The sequence below is a fragment of the Hyperolius riggenbachi genome, chromosome 2, assembly GCF_040937935.1.
Source record: "Hyperolius riggenbachi isolate aHypRig1 chromosome 2, aHypRig1.pri, whole genome shotgun sequence".
Taxonomy (NCBI): Eukaryota; Metazoa; Chordata; class Amphibia; order Anura; family Hyperoliidae; genus Hyperolius; species Hyperolius riggenbachi.
This window is the reverse complement of record NC_090647.1, coordinates 279268817-279290961: the sequence shown is the minus strand read 5'-3', so window position 1 is coordinate 279290961 and position 22145 is coordinate 279268817. Positions and strand designations below refer to the sequence as shown.

The 22145-nt window shown below is 43.1% G+C and overlaps 1 protein-coding gene across 2 annotated transcripts in view; it reads left to right on the top strand.

Moving 5' to 3' along the window:
* Positions 1-22145, top strand: part of LOC137546374 (uncharacterized) — a 485946-nt gene that overhangs the window by 190364 nt on the left and 273437 nt on the right. For both annotated transcript variants that reach the window (XM_068268752.1, XM_068268753.1), the window contains exons 11-12: positions 8476-8616; positions 17271-17432. In XM_068268752.1, coding sequence (XP_068124853.1) covers positions 8476-8616; positions 17271-17432 — 303 coding nt within the window. The remainder of the gene's footprint in view (positions 1-8475; positions 8617-17270; positions 17433-22145) is intronic.

Sequence of the window (22145 nt, the reverse complement as noted above, 5' to 3'; positions counted from 1 at the left end):
TAAAAACTCATCTAGCTGTCACTATCAGCCACAGCAGCTGTGTGTGAAATAAAGGCTTTCTTGATTTTAGTTTACTTTTGTTGTATGTCACCTTATGACGCTCATCCAGACTAGGACATTTTTTGTATAGTTGGTACCAACTCAAAAATACACATACAGCCTGATTCAATAATATGAGTAAAAACGTAATGCAAGTAAATGATTAGCCTGTAGTACACACATTTTACTGTCCAATTCAATTTCTAATTTAGCTGTTGTGATGTTTTAATTATTGTGTCACTGTGTTCACATTATCTAACCCTCATGTGTCCCTCTCAAACTTGTTTTCTAAAGAACAGGGAAAATATTGGCAGTGCTCAATCAAGCTGCAAATGAAATGAAACCAACAGAGGCATGCACCCCCTGGCAGGGACTTAAATACACACCTTGAATACAAATCAGATGCAAAACTATGCACTGAACCCTAATCTAAATAAATTGAATGCAAACTGATACACATGGATACAGCTAGCCATAAGTAGGTTTACATTTTTGTACAGCAGGAGATATTGGCAGCACTTCCAAATACAGGCTGCATCTGAGTTGACCAGCTGCATAGATGTTCAGAGCCCACACATGGGAAGATTACACAACTTGCATTCAAAACAGATGCAGCAAAGGAGGACATTGGCTTCAAGGACAGCATGTGCACAGATTGTTCAATACTAGACTCTTCCATGACGATGACGTGCCCTCTCGGAAAAAAACCCAACCACTAGCTGACAGCTAAAACATAGTATGAACCTAAGGCTGCTAGCCATAAATGGTCTACACATTTTCTAAAGAACAGGGAAAATATTAGCAGCACTCAATCAGGCTGCAACTGAAATGAAACCAACAGAGGCATGCACCGCCCCCAGGGACTTAAATTACACACCTTGAATACAAATCAGATGCAAAACTATGCACTAAACTTGTTTGGGATCTTGAAGAATTTTTGTAAGGTATCAGGATTTAAGGGTAAGAACACAAAGTCTGAGGCAATGGCTCTCAGCCTTTTGGGGATGCAGCAGGAATCCTTGACAGGGTCTTTTAGTATTAAAATGAGTCCCTTTGAGTTATAGTACCTAGTTAAATACATATTACTCCTACTTTTGGGAAGCTCTATGAAGCAAACTATACTCCTGTGCTACATAAGCCATATAAGCTGTTGAAACATTTGTCTCACTGTCCCTTGTCTTTACTGGGTCTTGTTTATACTATAAAAATGACCATCCTGCTAAAGATCCTATTCCCCTGGTGCTTACATAGCAGCACTAGTGGGAAGTATTTTCTTCCTTACTGCCCTGGTAGTGTTAAACAATGTACGTGACAGAGAGGATGAGATAAGGGACCATGATTCCTCCTCCCTATTCCTTCTTCGTCTGCTTCAGATCATAGGATTTTTCTTTCTGTTTTTGTGTTCTTAACTTTTTTATGCTGACTCTAAATGAAGTGGTGGCCATGCAGGGTTGATGCCTCCCCTGCATGAGGTCCCATTTCTACCAAGCCTTATTAAGTTTATGTGGATGGGGAGCCCATCTGGTGCTTTCAGGGCAGCCATCAGCTATAATTAGCTGTGCATAGGTGGCAGTTGTGGCTGGCTTTCCGGGTATCTTCTGCAGTTTGTGCACAGTTGCGTGTACTGGCGGTGGGCATTTTGGGAGTGATTTCAGTCGGCAAATTTGTTATTTTCTGGTGCAAAGGTGGGCGGAGGTAAGGGATGTATTTAAGAGCATCCCCTCTCACTTTCGCTGGTCTTTTCATTGTGGCAAGTCAGCAGGCTGGTTGGTCCCACATTCTGCATCAAAAATGTGACTGAGATTCGATTTAAAGCCCACTAAGATATGCTGCTAGTTAACTCTGCCGAATCATACAGTTAATGTGTATTAACTGACATGGCATGTGTATCTAATGTCATTATGCACAAGCATTTTAAGTAAAATGTAAGCAATCAATGTGCTTATCACATCTATTAAACTCTGATTCCACTCATTTTGGTAAATTTTTTACCTGCCATTACATATAGGGTGTTCATCTAAAAGAGAGCACCATCATGCTAAGAGGCAAGGAGAGGGTAAGTGATGTAAAAAAGAGGCAGGATTTGGAAGATCCAAGTTAATACGAAAATTGCTTTACTTTTTTTTGTAGCCCCATAAAAAAAGTTGAGGCGACTCACAGACGCTGTCCTCTGGAACGCGAGCGTCAAGTAGGGAAGGGCCTTCTAGACAGCATAGGGAGGAATCAACATCATCCAGATCTCATGCCACAGATCTAGGAGAAAGTCATGTTCACCTAGTCAAGTGCATTATAAAAGTGCCTCTTTTAATTTATCAAGAAGGCCAAAGGAGAACCAATGTTTGGTTCTTAATAGACCCAGAATTCTAAAGGAAGATGGCCTGCGAGACATGTCTGATTGATGTTACTAATGAAAATCAAGAACTTTCAGTGATTATTAACCTCCCTAGCGGTATGGACAGAAATGTCCATTCAAAAAAACATGCTGTGAACAGTTTAAACATGCATACACATCAATACTCTCCTGCACTGTATACTAGACCCTTGCTTGACACATTTTGGCAAGTTACAGGAAAAAAAAAGTTTTAAAAATAAATTTTATCACTGTTTGCACAGAAATTCTGGGGAAATTGAACGCTGGGGAGGTTAAGCAAGTGGTCAAAGATACAATGACTAAAGTAATTTTGTAGCCTGCCTCTGCTAATCCTTCAGCTGAACAAAGAGAATCTGATAAAGATCTTGAGGGCTTAGACACACTATATGCGCTTCTCTGAGCGCTTTTTAGCCAACAGCGCTTCCTGAAAGCTGATTAAAAAATGCTCCCATAGACTTACATTAAAATCGTGTTAAATCACGGTAAAATCGTGCAATTTTATTGCAATCACAATTTTACTGTGATTTTACTGCGATTTTAATGTAAGTCAATGGGAACATTTTTTAAAAAAGCTCTCAGAATGCGCTGATGGCTACAAGGCGCTCAGAAAAGCGCTTATAGTGTGTCTGAGGCCTGACACTGAATTTGATTTTGCACCGCTGCCTCCATTTGTAGTCCAAGTAAGGGAAACTCTTGGTTGGAAAGATGAACAAGAATCCTCAAAATCTAAAAAGAAAATATATTATAAAAGAGTTGGTAGGAAGCAGATCTCCTTTCCCTTCCTTGAAGAAATGAAAGAATTCTGTTTGTGTGGTCTAAAACGGTTAAGAAGCCTTCAGGGAGGAACAGATTGCATACAATGTATCTGTTAGACCAGTGGTTCCCAACCCATGTGCCACGACACATGTATGTGTCGCGGCAGCCTTGGGTTTCTGTCGCCATGTCCCCGCTCTGTCTCTCATCCACGCTGCTCTGTTGCCCCGATCTCTGTCTCCCCCTCCGCTCTGTCCCATTGTAGTTACAACAGGACTACAAGAAAATGGCCACCGGAGTCCACATTCGTGGACATCGACGGCCATTTTCTTGTAGTCCTGGTCGAGGAGGAGGAGGAGCGGAGGGATAGAATAATGGTGAGTGAGGCATTTTTGTGCACCTCTCTGCACATCTTTAAACAGCAGCCCCTGTTCCAGCAGCAACCCCTGGCTGTGCCAGAAGCAGCCCCTGTGCCAGCAGCAACCACTAACCAGCAGTCACCACTATAATAGCAGCAGCCACTGACAAGCAGCTGCTGGCAAAGTGACGGCTGCTGGTCAGTGGCTGCTGCTGGCACAGGGGTTGCTGCTGGTCAGTGGCTGCTGCTGGCACAGGGGTTTGTGCCAGCAGCAGCCACTGACCAGCAGCAACCCCTGTGCCAGCAGCAGCCACTGACCAGCAGCTGTCACTTTGCCAGCAGCTGCCACTATAGCAGCAGCAGTAACAGCCACTCACCAGCAGCCACCACTATGCCAGCAGCAATAACAGCCACTCACCAACAGCCATATAATGCCAGCAGCAGTATTAGTCACTCACCAGCAGCCACATAATGCCAGCAGCAGTATCAGTCACTCACCAGCAGCCACATAATGCCAGCAGCAGTATCAGTCACTCACCAGCAGCCACATAATGCTAGCAGTAGTAACAGCCACTCACCAGCAGCCGCTAGTCTGTGTGTCACGGAGATCTGAATGTTTGGAGTGATGTGTCCCAACTCCAAAAAGGTTGAGAACTGCATTAGATAAATCAGATGATTCAGATGACGTTTGTCCTTCTGTGAAAGCTTCACTAATAAAGGTTGTCAAGAATGTTACACTTTCGTTAGAAGATTCTTTTCTGAGAAAGGGACCCTGTGCAGCCCTGAAACAATTGTCAACCTATGTTATTTTGACACATGCTTTAGAAATAAAACATACTTTTTCTTGCTATTGAGAAGCCTGGTGTGCTAACTGACCTATGGACTTGCCAGTATCATTTAAAGACATGGTGGATAGGCAAATAGACCTAAATCTGAAGAAAATGCATCTGTCAGCGGGAGACTCTGCAAGACCAACAGTGGCTCTGACAGCTATAGCAAAAGCAACAAATGTTTGGATTGAGTATTTAAAGAAGGCAGTTAATAGAGAGGGTATATAAAAAAGTGAGTGAGCTGTCACCCACCCTTTAAAAAAAAAACACAGAGAGAAAGGGAGCCCAAATGGTGCGGTACGTCACACTCAATAGATGAAATAAGAAATCGTATACAGATGGTACTCACAAAGGAAGGTTGCAATGGGGCATCCAACCACTGCAGGGAGGTGGAGGTCAATGAACCCGACTCCACTTCGGGGTCCTGGAAATGGTTGCACCTTTCAAGGAAAACAGGGACAGACCCGTAGATGGGGTCCAAGGGTATCTTCTACCTTGAGTCGGGGGGTATTAAATGCACAAACAGGATGAAAAGGCACCCAAACGATAATAAATTAATTAAAATCTATAAAATAAATAAGGTTTGAGGTGGTTTACCTGAATGTAGACAAATTCATATATAAATGAATCTATAATAGCAGTAGCAATGTGTTTTGTGGGTCTCCGCCCACTTCCTCAGGCCAAATCAAGTGCCACGCTATGTTCAGAATCAGAAATAGATCGTCTTTGAGGAGTCAGTTGTTACTGCCTGACAACTATTGGGCATATATCATACAGTCACCCGGTGTGTTCAATTTCATTAAGGGAGGGAGATCACATTTGTGCAGTTTGGCAGCGTTTTGCCACAATATGAAATCTCAAGCAAAAATGCATGTAATGATTTTCTATGGGGAAGACACTCGAAAACACCGCTCACTCAGAACCGGACAGTGCTGGAACCAGGATGGCCAGATCCTTGAAACTATAGCAGAAGAAGACGTATCCAAAGAATCAGCACACACAATCACACATCTCTAGCTGGAGATGTGTGATTGTGTGTGCTGATTCTTTGGATACGTCCATAATAAAGGACTTCGTTTAGGACAACGTGCGGGCCTTCCTCTTCTTCTGCTATAGATTTTCTATGGGGGTGCTGTGTTTTCAGGAGGAATCCACAATTCTGCATAGAAAAACATACATGTGTAAATTTTTAACTATGGTGGATTAGGGCTTTTCTGGTTTGACTCCCTGGTGCATGAAAATGTAAGTGTTGAGTTTATTGTTTTCTTATCTATTCATACTGTCATGGATGGTCAACTTCCCTTGTCTGGTCTGTGACACTTAAAGTAATGCATAACTACTGACTTAATTTGAGTTGCCAGTTGCGGTCAACTGTTCAACTGGGGGTTTGAGAAGATATTTTGTATCTGTACTCTTGAATATATGACTGTCCATTTGTCAGAATGAAATGGTGTTTGTTTGTTTTTCCACAAGATGTTTATTGCATTAAAAGAAAAAAAATGCATAAAAAAAGGTATACAAACACCAAACTCAAGAATACACAATATAAGCTTAGCTGGTCATCAACAATAGTAATGAAATGGTGTTTTTATCTCTGACTAGATACTAGATAAAAGGTGCCCCCAAAAAATAAAATAGGGGAAAAAGTAATATCAGGGTAGATGTTTGAAACTTACCATCTGTAAGTACAGAACCACGACAGCACACTAGGAGGAATTTTATTTTATTTACCAACACAATGCATTTCACAAGCACTAAACTAACTTCCTCAGGTGCCTGTAGAGCAATAATGTTAGTACTTGGAAAGAAAACAATCATTCCTTTCGTTAAGCCCTACGGGGCCACATGCTCCAGTTTCGGAAATTAGTCTGGCCTCATTTTGGAGCAAAGCCTGCCCATGATTACCTCCCCTATGAGAAATGGGGACTTGCTTTAAACCCATAAACGGCAGTGAGGTAGCATTCCCACTATGACATTCCCGCATGTGTTTGATAAATCTACCAGCACCTACGCCTGTCACAATAGAATTGACGTGTTCCTGAAATCTGGTACGAATCATGCGGGTAGTCTGACCTATATAGAAACGGTTGCATGAGCAGACTATCGCATACACCGTATTTTTAGATCGGCAATGCAAGAATTGGTCAAACTTAATAAGTTTGGTGCCAAGATATGCGCTCTTACCTGTTTTAAATTGCGCACAATGGTTGCAATTTCCGCATCTAAAATTACCAACCAGGGTGTATTTTTGCAACCAGTTCTGCTCATGCACCGTTCTGAACTCACTATTGGTGACTACATCCCTAATTGTCCGTGCCCTCCTAAAAGAAACAAGTGGTTTATGACCAGCCACACCAGATAGGCCTGCATTCATTTGGAACTCACACCAATGTTTCTAAACTATTGCCTTAATTCTGTCCGACATCGGTGAGTAATCAAATACACAAGTAAAAGGTTGTTCAGTAGGTCTTGGGCTTTTTATAGCCTTTTTCCTGTTTATCAACAGCTCCTCTCGATCTCGGGCATCTGCCCTACGAAATGCCTGATTTAGGTCATTCATATTATACCCCCTAATGGACAGTCTGATGGCCAATTATCTACTTTGGTGGATGAAATCATCCCTCTTAAAGTTATTCCTTTCCAGCCGAACAAACTGTCCGTAGGGAATAGATTGGATCATGTGTGGAGGGTGGAAACTGGACTGGAGGAGCACGGAATTGGTGGCAGTGTCCTTACGATGTCCCCTACTACGTATGCAACCGCTCTCAACATACAGCTCTAAATCTAGAAAATGCAGTGTGGGGTCGGCTACCACCTCCGTGAACTGCATGTTGAGATCGTTGCAGTTAATGCAAGTGAGGAAATCCTCAAAATCACGTACCGTGCCCCTCCATGTCAGGACCACATCATCCACATATCGATTCCAATGGCCGATCTTCTCCCTAAAGGGGTTTGTGGTCCCAAAGATGTACTTTTTCTCCCAAAACCAAAGGAAGAGTTTAGAAAACGTCGGAGCTACCGGCGTTCCCGTGGCTACTCCGGATCTCTGATGTTACCATCTGTCGTTAAATAAAAAGACATTATGTGACAGCACAAAACTTAAACATTGCATCAAGTAGTCTACCCAAAGGTCTTCCTCCCTGATATCAGTTATCACAGTTTAGTGAATCAATCCCAATGTGTGTAGCTTTGACAAGTGTCAATGACAGTGCCTAACTGTCATTTGTTGTGTATTGTTTTCCTTCCAAAATAAAAAAAATATTGAAACTAAAAATGTAACATTGATGTTAAAATGTATACAAGATAGCACCAGTGTGCTGCAGCTGATCAATACAAAATGATAGCTGATATTCTACAACATAACACAAACCACAAACCACAAAACACAAACAACAAACCACAAACCACAAAACAGAGAGCGTAAAAGGAGTTTCAAATATTATAAAGTACATTAGTTAAACCCTCTTTTAAAAAGGGTATGTGAAAAAATGCAAAACCTTTATACTGTATAGTATCCTTGCTATGTAAAAAATAAATGCTCAATTTAAAGTGGACCTAAATTCTTGCACAGGACAGAAGGTAAACATATAGAAATGCACCCTGTATGTATTTAGAGACAGAAGGAAGTAAACACAGTGCAGATTTATCTCAGGATTTGTATCAGCTGTAACAAAGAAATATTTTTATTGAAAGGTTATTATGCTGTTGCATATCTTTTAGAGCAGAGAGGAGTTTCTGTGTTCAGGTCCGCTTTAAAATCTTCTTTTTTAAATAACTTTTCTCTTCAAAATAGCAAAAGGGCAAAAAATCAATATGATAAATCAGTTTGTTTCTAGCAGTAAAGCCTAAAATCTCATTGAGGCATAAATTGCTGTTCACTACGAGAATAAGTATGTTTTCACTTAAAGCAAGCTGCTTTATTTTATAATAAATATTGTACAAATGCCAGATCATCCACATTAGTTAATATAAGCAATATCACCAGCACTTTACTGGTAGATTTATAGGACACCCATTTTATACAATTGATTTGAAGTCTCTTTTTGATTTGTAGTGTAAAGTCATTTTTACGCAAGAATGAGTGTGAATGAAATGATACAAATATATATGATTTATTTTCACAGGATTTCTTGACAGAACTGATAGCTCAAGAAAGGGAGGAAGCTCTGAAATGCTACGCAGCTAAACAAAAAATGGGAGGTGCATATCTCCAAGGAGAACTCCTGGCAAATCCGGTTATCATCCTCAGAAAATGGATGGGTGAGGTATGATGATTAGGCTAAATCGGTTCTCTTGGCAAAAATTAAACTTAAGTGAAAGCTCAATGTTCTCCAATGCCAAAACAGCCTAAAAAGCTGTCTGCAAGTTGTAAAAAAAAACATGCCAGGTTTGCTTTATGTATGTTCTCCAGTTTTCTCCACAATCCTCTTGCTTCAGTTAAATCTTAGTAAACACAAAACTCAAATTATAATTTTTTAAACTGAATGGATGCTGTTGCAAATACATAGATATTTGTTTTCTTATTTGTATGTTAAGGATTTTGCAGACATTCTTCATAGGATGGTTTTTTTCACTGTACATCTTCGATTATTTTTTTTTACTGTACATTTACGATGATTTAGCTGCATTCATCACTACTGTCTCAGGTGAACACCAGAAGAAGCAAACTTTGAGCGAAGTATATGGTTAAATTCTGTGGTCGAGGTGATCAGGTTAGTTAGAATACTATGAGTGTGATGAATTTAGTTAGCGTTAGTGGCTAAAGAGCCAGACATTTCAGGAAGTTAATTTACTAATGCAGCTGTGCCCAACCTACGGCCGGTGGGCCACTTGCAGGCCGCGAAGCTGTCTTTTGTGGCCCACAGAAGTGTGCCATCACAAGGATGCTGAGGATCAGGGTATTGCATCATATGTAAACAGCTTACTCACGTTCTCTGCAGTAGCGCTGTGATAGTTAGAGACACTCGCCCATTGGTTGCTGCAGGAACTTCCCTCCAATAAGAATAAGGCTGATTCCTATTGGAGGGAGGTGTAATGTTGGGGAGGCATACTCTGTGTCTGATTCTCATACACATACTCAGCGTGTGTGCTCCAGACTATGTATCTGGGTAATGGAAGAGGCTCCACAGATGGACACAAGAGTAAAGAACAAGGGAGCAAGATTGCCCAGAGCAACTGCAGCTCTGGGCCGCCTATCAGGCTAGATGCTAAGTGATACAATACACAACAGAAGTAGTCGGTAACAGGCTTGGGTCATACACGTTAATTTAGATGTCAGTCGTATTGGAAGGATTAGGCAGATTCATAGTCGAGAGGCAGGCAAAGGTCGGTACACAATACAATATACAATATTACAAATAATACAATACTGACTGACTAGAGTACATATATATCGTGCTGATGCGCAATATATGAAATGTATCTCTCAAATAACTCACTAGCTAAAGCACAAGTAATGACATTTAACAAAACAGACAGACAGACGGAATGCTCAGCCAATCTAGTCGCTGTTTCAGCGACGGCAACGTTCACACTGAGATAGACAAGACTAACAGGTAGGAGCGAAACTAATGGCAACCGCTGCTATAGTTCAACCTCAAGAACAAGGCTAGAAGGAATACTACCAGTCACCAATGTGGTGCTGGCAGAATCCAAACTATCAGGATCAGAAGGACTTCACTGACCCCCGCAGGTCAGCAAACGTCCAGCAGACATGAAAATACAGAGCAAGGCATTATACATTTTTACAATAACAACTTTCACAGCATAGACCAAAATGACAACTCAGAGAGCTGAACGCTATGTCGGGTGGGGTCTGAAATGGGAGGCAGACTTTTATGCTGGCATCAGCCAGTGGATGCAGGTATGCAAATTCCCACACAGCTGAATGGTAATCATTCAATCCTGAACTGGCTTGATTACCATTTGCTAGCTGAAAGACTAACATAACAAATGCATGCAGTACTATGCAACAACATGCATGCAGGAAATCCAGGGCTATCTGGCTGCAGTTTAACTGCAGCAAACCATAGGAGGAATCCTGACAGCATCCTGAACTGCTCTGAACTGCAGAGTGATTGCAAATGACAATAAGACTCACTGCGAATGCGCAACCAAATGCAAGCAGACAAGTCAGAACTGTCCAGTCGCAGCTCCACTGTAAGCGACAGAACATGCTACAGGAGAGATCCTGACAGGAGGTTCCTGCAGCAACCAATAGGCAATGGTAGGGACAAGAGAAGAATCTGCTGTGGGGCTGGAGATGGCACCGGTAACCGTTAGGACAGGTTCTTCATGCTTCAGCTCTCCTCTTCCTTTTGAACGCTTTGCCACTTCTGTAGTCTTCCGATCTCAGGGGTTGCGAGCCATCACCCACTGCCCAGCCAGCCTTTAAAAAAATTATTCGCCCCATAAAGTGTTCCCCCGCGCTAGCCTTCACCCGCGGCTCAGCTGGGGCAAGTAATAGAGGTCCCGGCTTCTAGCTGAACAGTAGGCCGCAACTACCCGCAAACTCACACAGCACATGTGCTGGGCAGGGGGACCACCCAGAAAGCTGCTGGTCACAACAATAGCCCCTTCATTCTGTATCCTACCTAATAATTAACGTGTCTTTGCGTCCCATGTCCCTGTGTGTGTGTTTTTTTGTTGTGCGCATGTGCAGGGAGGGATGCAGAGACACTGAGGAGAGGTGGGGAATGACACATGGCTTGGAGGGGAGGACGGGGCCAGGAGGGGTGGGCGTATGTGTGCGCGGCGGGCATGTGCACACACTGATATGAGCAGTGACAGACCTAGCATGTTTTTAAATGGGCTAAGGTCACTAGTTAAGAATAAATGTTACAAATTTGGAGCCAAATATTCAGAAATTGGTTTCTGAAAAACAGCTGCAAACTTCACATTAAGAAAATGGGCATCAAATGGTGAGTACAACAATTCTTGGTTTGTCATTTTCTTTCCTTTTCCAACACCATGTTAACTAGAAAAATGTTAAAGATTGATATTTACATTTCCTATGTATGTGTTCTGGCCCGCGAGATTTATCTTAATATGAAGTGAAAAAAGGTTGGGCACCACTGTACTAATGGATAGCCACGAAAAGGGTTAAACAAAACACAACTGTAGGAAAGATGTCATAGATATGAAAATTCTGCTCCTTAACTTGGACTTTATCCCCTGCATTTCTGTCACTCATCTTACTTGGCAGGCTGTTTTTTAAATGAAATCTCAGCTTTGTTTTGGAATGCAAGTGAATATGGGGTTGTAAAAAATTCAGGTCTCATGCGTCCGAACCCTTAGCACTGCTCTCCATAGCCCTAGAGAGGGACATTACATAGAGCGATGCAAAAGTAGACTGTAATTCAACCAGAATATCTCTAGTTAATTCAGTGAGTATATTATATGAAACTCACTTTAAAGGAACATTGAGTAGAATTTCTAACTCTGGCACAGATGTCATGTTTCTTGCATAGCATTAACAGTGCAAAATCTATAGATTAGAATGTATATTAAACAATCCATTCTGTGTGGGAGAAGGAAACCAGGTGGTATCCTGCTTAAGTAACACCACTTACATTAGCAATCAGGAACTCTAAACTCTATTAATCTTAGTCTGAGTGTGTAAAATTGGGTGCTGTCATGCCTGAAATTCAAAAGAATAAGTTTTTTTTTTTTTACTTGTACCATTTATTGATAAAAGCAGAGATATATAAGTAAGTTGCAGATTATTGATAGGAGTATCTATCTTGCTCCCCTTCACTGAAATCTTCATATATATTCAAATAAAAAACTTTATTCAGAACTTAGCCCGACGTACTGATTCCTGCCTCACTAAAACTAGCTTTGAAAACAAATGCCATAGAGATCCCTTGGGCCCAGGTACAATCACTATTATTTATAACAGCCTAATCTCTTCCAAGACATCTTCCAAACCTGATTATATCCACCGCTGTGAAAAAGACATACACTCTGAACTAGATCTGGAGGACCTCCAGAATACTTGGGCTCATATCCCTAAAAGCTCTTTATGTTCCAATGTAGATGAAATAAATTATAATATCCTATTCCGGTGGCATCTTACCCCAGCTAGGCTAGCCAAATTTAACCCACAGCTCTTGCATAAATGCTTCAGAGGCTGTGGGCGTAAGGGTGCGGCTCTTCACATTTGGTGGGAATATCCCAAAGCTAGAAAACTTTGGCATACAGTGTATCAGATCTACATGGTAACGGATTCCCAGAACCCTAAGTCCCCTGAGATTGCTCTCCTCAATATAAAACCTCTACAACTCACAATTTCTATTAACTTCACACATATTCACAGCTACCAAACAATGGCCTGTGCCTGGGGTTCTCCTTCTCTGAGCTGTGAGTCGGTTAAACACAAATTGGGGCAATATATGTTTTAGGATAAAATGAAAGCCATCTTGAAAGACAAAAGGAAACTTTTCGAAAAGAGATGGTCCCCACGAAAATTATTGTCATCTGCTGCCCCCCCTGCCCCCCATTATAATAACTTATCTGAAACTGGCCTCCTCCTCGAATGGACTCACGCCAAAGTACGCCATTCCAAATTTAGTAAAATGATTCCTGCCATGGTCTCCATTACTTTCTTCACTGAACTCTCAGGTGAATCTCAGGTGAATCTTTCTCTCTTATCTTAATTTCCTCCTTTCCTGCTCTTTCCTTTTCTTTCTTAAAGTGTAACTGTCGGGCATAAGATCAAAAATCAATTATTTATTTTTATCTGGTAAACAAGTAATAAGGATGCTAATCAGGCAATCTAAAAGTTAAAATCGCTATTACTTTTCTTGTTTATAAATGATCATTCCCCAATTTACCTGACTCTTATTTGGTACGTTGCCGCACAAAGGAAGTTGCAGGGCATGCTGGGTTGTCCCTTTTTGCTTCTGTAAATTAGTTAAGTCTGAGGGGAAATGAAGAAGCAAAAAAAGACAACCCAGCATGCCCTGCAACTTCCATTGTGCGGCAATTTTATGCTCGAAAGTTACACTTTAACCACGGCCACACTGAGAGTTCTACTCTCCTAGATTTTGTCGCTTATAGGTTAGGTTGTTGTTTTACATATATACCTAATCTTTTAACCTGGTCCAATCACACTTATAAAGTTTTAGTAGACAAGTATCTCTTATTTATTTGGGCTCCTTACACACTTTCCTTTTTTCACGAAAACCCCGTGGGCATTGACCAGCTTTTACCAGGTGATAGGGTGGAGACTCAAAGTCTGACGATAGTCTCCCCACTACCCCTGGCCTCTCCTCTGATCATATATATCAACCCCCCACTCAGATTTGTTCTCTGCTGGGCTGTACCTGCATCATATAGCCCTATGTTATATGAGGTTTTGATAATTAATCATATGCTTGAATGACCTTGCTAAATGTCCATAAGATTTCTCATATTCATGTTAGTTTATGTATGACATGGTTGCTTGTTCATGGTGTATCATATATTGGACCATAGTGATGATTATCTTATGAAAATGTTATGTTGCTCTACCTTTTCTGAAAAAAAAAAAAAAAAAATATATATATATATATATATATATATATATATCTGTTACGGCCAAAACCAGAAATAGGCCAATTCTAGAATTGGCCGGACATTTCTAGAACTGGCCGATTTAAATAGCACTGGGAACTTCCTCTCTGCTCTGAAATACTCACAACAGCATAATAATCTTTTTAAAGAAAAGCATTTCTTAGTTACAGCTGATGCAAATCCTGCAATAAATTTGCAGTGTGTCTACATCCTGCTTTCTTGGGAGCAGACATATTGTTAACATCCTGTGCTTTTAAATTAGCTGCTCTGCTGTGGCAGTCAGGTGTTACGGGGAGAGACCAAATTACAGTGGTGATTAGTTACAGATGAGGGGAGATGCATGGCTGGGGGGTGCTTTGCTGGGGGTGCTTTGCTGGGCACTTTGCATGGTGGTGGGGGTCTTTGCTGGGGAGCTGTGCATAGCTGTGGGTGCTTTGGTGTGCACTTTGCATGGTCGGGGGGGGGGCTTTGCATGGCTGGGGGGGTCTTTGCTGTGCACTTTGCATGGTGGTGGTGGGGGGGGCGGCTTTGCACTGCTGGGGGGGGGGTCTTTGCGGGGTGCCTTGCATGGCTGGGGGTGTTTTGTTGTGCACTTTGCATGGTCTGGGGAGGGGGGGGCTTTGCATGGCTGGGAGGTCTTTTCTGGGTGCTTTGCATGGTGGGTGGGGGGGCGGCTTTGCATGGCTGGGGGTGGGATTTGCTGGGTGCCTTTTAGGCTGGGGGTGCTTTGCTGAGCTGGGGGAGCTTTGCTGGAGGCGCTATTCAGACCTCCGATCAGGGCGACCAGAGAGGTGGAGAGCAGAAGAGCAGCGCGCACTCTACCCGCCCGGACCCGTACACTTCAATGCGGAAGTGTTCAATGATGTCACTTCTGCATTGACGTGTATGCGTCATGCGGGTCGCATGTGAGCTGCACTGCCTCTCTCTGCTTCCCCGGTCCGGTCACCCTGATCTGAGATCTATAACTGCAGCGGGAGAGGAACGGTGAGCGGGGCTTCCTGGCTGGCGGTGGGGAGAGGAGAGCAGCTGGCGGGGGAGCGGTGCAGGAAACTTCGGCCGGCCAAGGTAAGTCACAATGCGTTCTGACCGGTCAAAGTCCGAAATTCATGGCCGTTTTGTATATTGGCCCGGATCAGCCGGCCACTTCGCGTTGTGACCGGCCAGAACCCGAAGTGGCCAGACTTCGGGTTCTGGCCGTAACATATATATTGATAACAGGAGTATCTATCTTGTAAAGATAGCCATAGATTTAATAGATGATATTTGTATGAGGTTGTTGGCTAGGAAGTTTAGTGAAATAGTACCAATTCCTATTGTCCCTGCCTCCCCAAGATAGATGCCACTAGCTTGCTGCCCACTTTTTATGAATTGCCCTAGAAGCAGAATACTTCCAGAATCATAAACACAAATGCTTAGGGGAGGGTTCTTGTTTATGAAGTACTCTGCTGAGATAACGCCCTGGGGTTGGCTGAATCCTGCCTCAATATTGGACCTCCAATGCAAGACAGCTACAAAGTGAGACTTTGAAATCTTATTTTGAATGGCCACTGGTTGTGCACTCTGTAAATAAACTATTTAACCACTTTACCCCCAGCGGTACGAATTTCTCCGCCCCTTTTTTCCCTCCTAAAAAACCAGGGACGGAGAAGTCCGTACCTTCCGCGCTACCGCCGCTGTCTGCGCTCCCGCCGCTCGTGCGCGCGCACCCGCCGCTCGTGCACGCCGCCGCCCGCTCGCCCGGAGATCAATGAACGGGAAAATCCATTCCCGTTCGTTGATCTAGCCCCCGCAATGATCTGCTGCTTCTTTCAGAAACAGCGAGATCATTGTGCGTCTCCCAGCCTCCTACTGCTTCCTGTAAGCGTCCTTCCGGACGCTTACAGGTCGCATGTAAACAAACACTCTGTGGCCATCTTGTGGCCAAATAGTAAACTGCACCCTAAAAGCATTTTACATATACAAACATTACATTTACACAATAAATTAACTCATTACCTCCCACACTCCCCAATTTTTATTTTTTTTTTTGTAATTAAAAAAAAAAAAAATACAATAAAAAAAAAACCATAAATAGTTACCTTAGGGACTGAACTTTTTAAATATTTATGTCAAGAGGGTATAACACTGTTACTTTATAAACTGCGGGCTTGTAATTAGGGATGGATGCAAAACTGAAAAAAATGCACCTTTATTTCCAAATAAAATATTGTCGCCAAACATTGTGATAGGGACATAATTTAAATGGTTTTATAACCGGGACAAATGGGTTAATACATTTCATGGGTTTTAATTACAGTAGCATGCTTTATTTAAAAACTATAATGGCCGAAAACTGAAAAATAATAATTTTTTCCCACATTTTTTCCTATTTCCCCATTAAAACACATTTAGAATAAAATAATTCTTGGCATAATGTCCCACCTAAAGAAAGCCTAATTGGTGGCAAAAAAAACAAGATATAGTTCATTTCATTGGGATAAGTAATAATAAAGTTATAGACGAATGAATGGAAGGAGCGCTGAAAGGTGAAAATTGCTCTGGTGGTCAGGGGGTAAAACCCCTCAGTGGTGAAGTGGTTAAGAATTTGTTAAAGTCTTGAGCACTTGATGCTGAGGTGGCAGCCATGTGACTGGATATATCACTCATGGCACTGTAATTAGAATTGATCTTTCTAGTACCTCAACAATACTGGGCAAGTACACTGCCTGATGAGCCTTAAAAGTACAGTAATTGTAAAATAATTGCATACATACAATCAGTTTTAAGAATTGCATTGTACCACACTGGCTTTGAAAAGCAAAAAGTTGCCTTTTTTGTATCATAGTTTTATTTAAGGGAAATGGCCTTATAACTAGTCAAAACCCCACCATAGTGCATCATTGAAATGATTTATCAAGCTATACAGCAAGCTCAGCAAAAAGTTGATCATTCTTAATATGAGTGGGTTACTTTGAGCACCTACAGAAAAACCTGTGAAATTGTGCCACTGTTTTAGTCTTAAAGACCAATGTGTAATATTTCCATAGCAAACAAACACAAGAATATAGCTAGGTAACCAGAAGTGTAGCTATGGGTAGTAATGTTCCACAGAAAATTATTGCAGGGCCTTTGACTTCTGAACATCCACCTCAATCACAACCCCTCTTGTAAGTCTTGCTCCATTATAAACAAGTAACAAACACCACTCCACAGTATACTAAATGCTTCCATAGCAATTATATAGACTTTGCCAAATATATTTTTCCATTTGGCTTGAATTAATAATGTTGGACACAGACACTGTGGTGCCACCTATGCACTGGGGCCTCATAGCAGTGTCTTTTGCTACAGCTATAGTTATAACTATTTTTTCATTTGCTTCCAGGGTTTTGTAAATTCCCTAGATCTACCTGCAGTGCTGCTAATATGGGACCAGCTATTCATGCAGGACTGGAATCGTAAAGTGATGGAAAGCTTCTGCCTAATATTACTTATGTTGCTGAGAGATTCAATCTTGACTGCTGACAATTATCCTGCAATCAGACAGGTAAATCACTTTCATGTCACAAGACAAGCTTATAGTAGCTACAGTGTGCAATTATTTAAATATCATGCATGTTTCCGCCATTTCAGAACCATTACATCTCATTTGCTTTTGCAAGATTTTTGCGCCTGGTACACTTTAAACTGTAACAACACGACTTTAAGTGGAAGTCACAGCAAAATGTTCCTTTTAGCTTTGAATACATTGGGAACAAATGCAACCTCTGCATAGGCTTTATTTTTTTGTTTTTCTCTATGTTAGTGAGATTTCTCCATGTCTCCTTATTAAGGACACAATAGAAGGAGAGTGTCCCTAAGATGGTTGTTACTAGAACAAACACCCTATTTTGAGTTTTAGCCCCAGCTCTCCTTGCTGCTCAGGTGAATGCAGCAGGAAGCAAATGGCAGACTACTCAAAGACAAGCTTCTTCTTAAAGTGGTTCTGAACTCCTCCCTGCTCTAATGCTCTGCATTTTGCAATGTGCATTTTTAAAAATGTTGGTTTTGTTGCATATTTTTCAAAAACGCATCAAAAATGCACATAATGAAAGTCAATGTGACGCAGAGATATTGCATCCCTCATGTGTTTTTATATGCATTTTAAAAAAACAAAATAAACAAGTTTGATGATGTATTTCCGCTTTCTATTGACTTCCTAGTGATTTTCATAAAACCAATATCAAAAATGCATGCAAAACGCTTTATATGCGAACCGCAAACGCATTAAAACGCATGCAAAACGCAAGAAAAATGCTTGTGCAGGGGGAAAACTGCAAACGCACAGAAAAGGCACTAAAAACGCGCAAACGCATATGCATCAAAACGCTACGTGTAAACACACTGCCAAGTGTTCACCCAGCCACAAGCACACAGCTAATCCAGTCAGACTCCAGTCAGAAACATCTAATCTGCATGCTTGTTCAGGGTCTATGGATAACAGTATTAAAGGCAGAGGATCAGCAGGACAGCCAGGCAACTGGTATTATTTATAAGAAAATAAATATTGCAGCCTCCACAAAAAATCAATTCTTGTTTAAAGAGACTCCGTAACAAAAATTGCATCCTGTTTTTTATCATCCTACAAGTTCCAAAAGCTATTCTAATGTGTTCTGGCTTACTGCAGCACGTTCTACTATCACCATCTCTGTAATAAATCAACTTATCTCTCTATTGTCAGACTTGTCAGGCCTGTGTCTGGAAGGCTGCCAAGTTCTTCAGTGTTGTGGTTCTGCTATGAACTCCCCCTTCCAGGCCCCTCTCTGCACACTGCCTGTGTATTATTTAGATTAGAGCAGCTTCTCTCTTCTCTCTTATCTTTTACAAGCTGGATAAATCCTCCTCTGAGCTGGCTGGGCTTTCACATACTGAGGAATTACATACAGGCAGAGCTGTCTGCACTCTGCAGGAAGAAATAGCCTGACACTTCAGTGGAAGATAGCTGCAGGGGGAAAGAAACACACAAATGATCTCTTGAGATTCAAAAGGAAGGCTGTATACAGCCAGCTTGTGTATGAATGTATTTTCTATGTGTGGACATACTGCACATCAACCTACTTCCTGTTTTGGTGGCCATTTTGTTTGTTTATAAACAAACTTTTTAAAACTGTTTTTAACCACTTTTAATGCGGCGAGGAGCGGCGAAATTGTGTCAGAGGGTAATAGGAGATGTCCCCTAACACACTGGTATGTTTACTTTTGTGCGATTTTAACAATACAGATTCTCTTTAAGGCAGATTCCAGCCATATCTAAATAATACTAATGACAGGCAGATTATCAGTGACATGAAGATATTACCAACTGTCAGACAAAATCCAGCAATTAAATACAAACAAGCAGATAGCAATGCCAAGCAGATGTCAAATGAAGCATACATAAAAAAATAGCGCCACACAAAAATGCCGCAGGGTGATGCAGATAATGACATCTTGCTACTAAGGTTATTTAATGTTTTAGAAATGTCCTAAAACGGTAAATAACCTTAGTAACAAGATGTCATTACCAGCATCTGCATACATTACCTACTACCAGCGATCACGTCTTCTCCACTTCTTGGTTAGTTTGCAGGAGTCCTGCAGCCAGCCAATCACCATGCGACAGCTGCAAACTAACTAGGAAGTGGAGGAGATGCGATCGCCCGGGACCAGGTAATGTATACCTACACCTCTGCCTACTCTCACACTGAACCCTCCCTCTACCTACGCCTAACCTTAAGACCATCAAGGTGCCTAACCTCTCCACTCTTGCTGCCTAACCACTAGTGTTGGGCGAACACCTGGATGTTCGGGTTCGGGAAAGTTCCCTGAACATCCCGCTTTTGGGGGCCCTATGGGGTCGCAGGCATAAGGGGGGAGCATGCCCCGATCGCGGTGGGGGGGGGGGGTCGGAAATTCCCCGCACCCCCTCCACTAGCGCTCCCCCCTCTGCCCGCTTCCCCATACAAAAGTTTCAGGAAGTACCGGTCCGGTGGTAGTGGGTGGCTGGCAGTGGGCGGCACTGTGAAGTGAGTGACTGAGGAGGAGGAGTCCGGAGAGTGACGCGTTGAGGGAGGCCGGGCAGCGGGCGGTTCAGCAGTAGTAAAGTACTACTGCTGAACCGCCCGCTGCCCGGCCTCCCTCAACGCGTCACTCTCCGGACTCCTCCTCCTCAGTCACTCCCGCGTTGAGGGAGGCCGGGCAGCGGGCGGTTCAGCAGTAGTAAAGTACTACTGCTGAACCGCCCGCTGCCCGGCCTCCCTCAACGCGTCACTCTCCGGACTCCTCCTCCTCAGTCACTCACTTCACAGTGCCGCCCACTGCCAGCCACCCACTACCACCGGACCGGTACTTCCTGAAACTTTTGTATGGGGAAGCGGGCAGAGGGGGGAGCGCTAGCGGAGGGGGTGGGGGGAATTTCCGACCCCCCCCCCCCCGCGATCGGGGCATGCTCCCCCCTGATGCCTGCGACCCCATAGGGGGGCAGTATTCGGCCGAACAGGGCCCTGTTCGGCGGCCATTTAGTAGTTCGGGGCGAACCCGAACTTAAAAGGCCGAACACCATCAGGTGTTCGGCCGAACGTGAACATCACCCGAACAGGGTGATGTTCTGCAGAACCCGAACAGTGGCGAACACTGTTCGCCCAACACTACTAACCACAGGGCCACCTTCAGGGCAACACATGGAGGACAGCTGCTTGCGGCCCAAGTGTAATGTGATGAGAGGTGCCGGGAGGCTCATCCTGGAGTTACCTTAGTCAGTTAGGGATCAAAGTAAACCTGATATGAATGGGAGAAAATGATTTTTACTTATCTGGAGTTCCTTCTACCCCTCCTTCCCTGTAGTCTATCAACTCCCTCAATACCTTTCTGGTCCAATCTGTTGTGCACCTGTGAATTTCACACAATCCATCTGGGTTGCTGGGAGCATTCTGTGCCAGCGCAGTTACAGTCTTAAAGAGGAGCTGTTAGGTATAAGGTCTCAGAGAAAATAAACACATATATCAGTAGCTAAAGATTGGCTGTACTTACATTACATATGCATTTCACTGTCCACGTTTGGATTTCACAGAATTTGTATATAGTATATGCAGAGATAGATGCTCCTGACAGCTCATGGCAGGCTCCATGTTTTTCTGTCAAATGTGTCGTCATGTCCTGCCTGCTTCCTGATCACAGATAAGCTTGTACTTGAACAACACAGTGTGCAGTGAATATTAATGAGCCATGTGGCTAGGAACAATAGCTGACTCCTGCAGTGTACTCTGCCCGAGATTTATCAGTGCTACGCGATTACAAGCTGCTGTAACGTCTCATTAGCAGCCGAGGGGAGAGCCCCAGAATGCTTTGCAGTATGGTATGCGGCTTGCGTCTTCTATAAGGTCCGTACACACGCCGGACTTTAGGCAACGACGGGTCCGTCGTTGCCTCCCGCTGGGTGGGCGTGCCAGCGACAGTTCGGCGTGTGTACGCTCTGTCGTCAGACTGATACGGCTGTTTCTGAGCGATCCGCCCGGCGGATCGCTCAGAAACAGCCGTATCAGTCTGACGACAGAGCGTACACACGCCGGACTGTCGCTGGCACGCCCACCCAGCGGGAGGCAACGACGGACCCGTCGTTGCCTAAAGTCCGGCGTGTGTACGGACCTTAAGAATAACAGACTTGCTGATAAGCACACATCAAAGGTAACTGAGATTTTTATCTTCACTAATTGCTTTTGGGCTTCCTTCTAAACTGTTTAACACAGGAGAATAGAGGTTTAAATTAGCTTCTGCAGCCTGACAGTTACTCTTTAATGAACTGAGCATACGCAGAACGCTCCCAGCCATGGGAGTGCATGAAAAGCTGACACACAGACGTTAGTGTGTTCAGAAAGATTGGGATTTGCCATGTGGGGGCAGAAGTGAGTGAGGGGGGGGCAGTTAGTTTGCCCAATATGGGGCCCAAACAGTGCCTAACCACTCCACCTCGGCTGCCAAACTCTAACCACTCCACCCCTGCTGCGTAATCATAAGACTCCACCCCCACTGCCAAACACTAACCACTCCACCTCCACTACATAACTCTACCCCGCCTAAGTTTACCTACTCCCTGCCACCATAGGCGGCAATAGTAAAAGCCACGATTAGCAGCAAGGAGGTTAAATTATGGTGCCCGATAAATAGCGGGCTCCTTATTGGGCACCATAATTTAACCTCCTTGCCGCTAATCCCCTCCACAAATAACTATAGGCAGAGTGGCCCC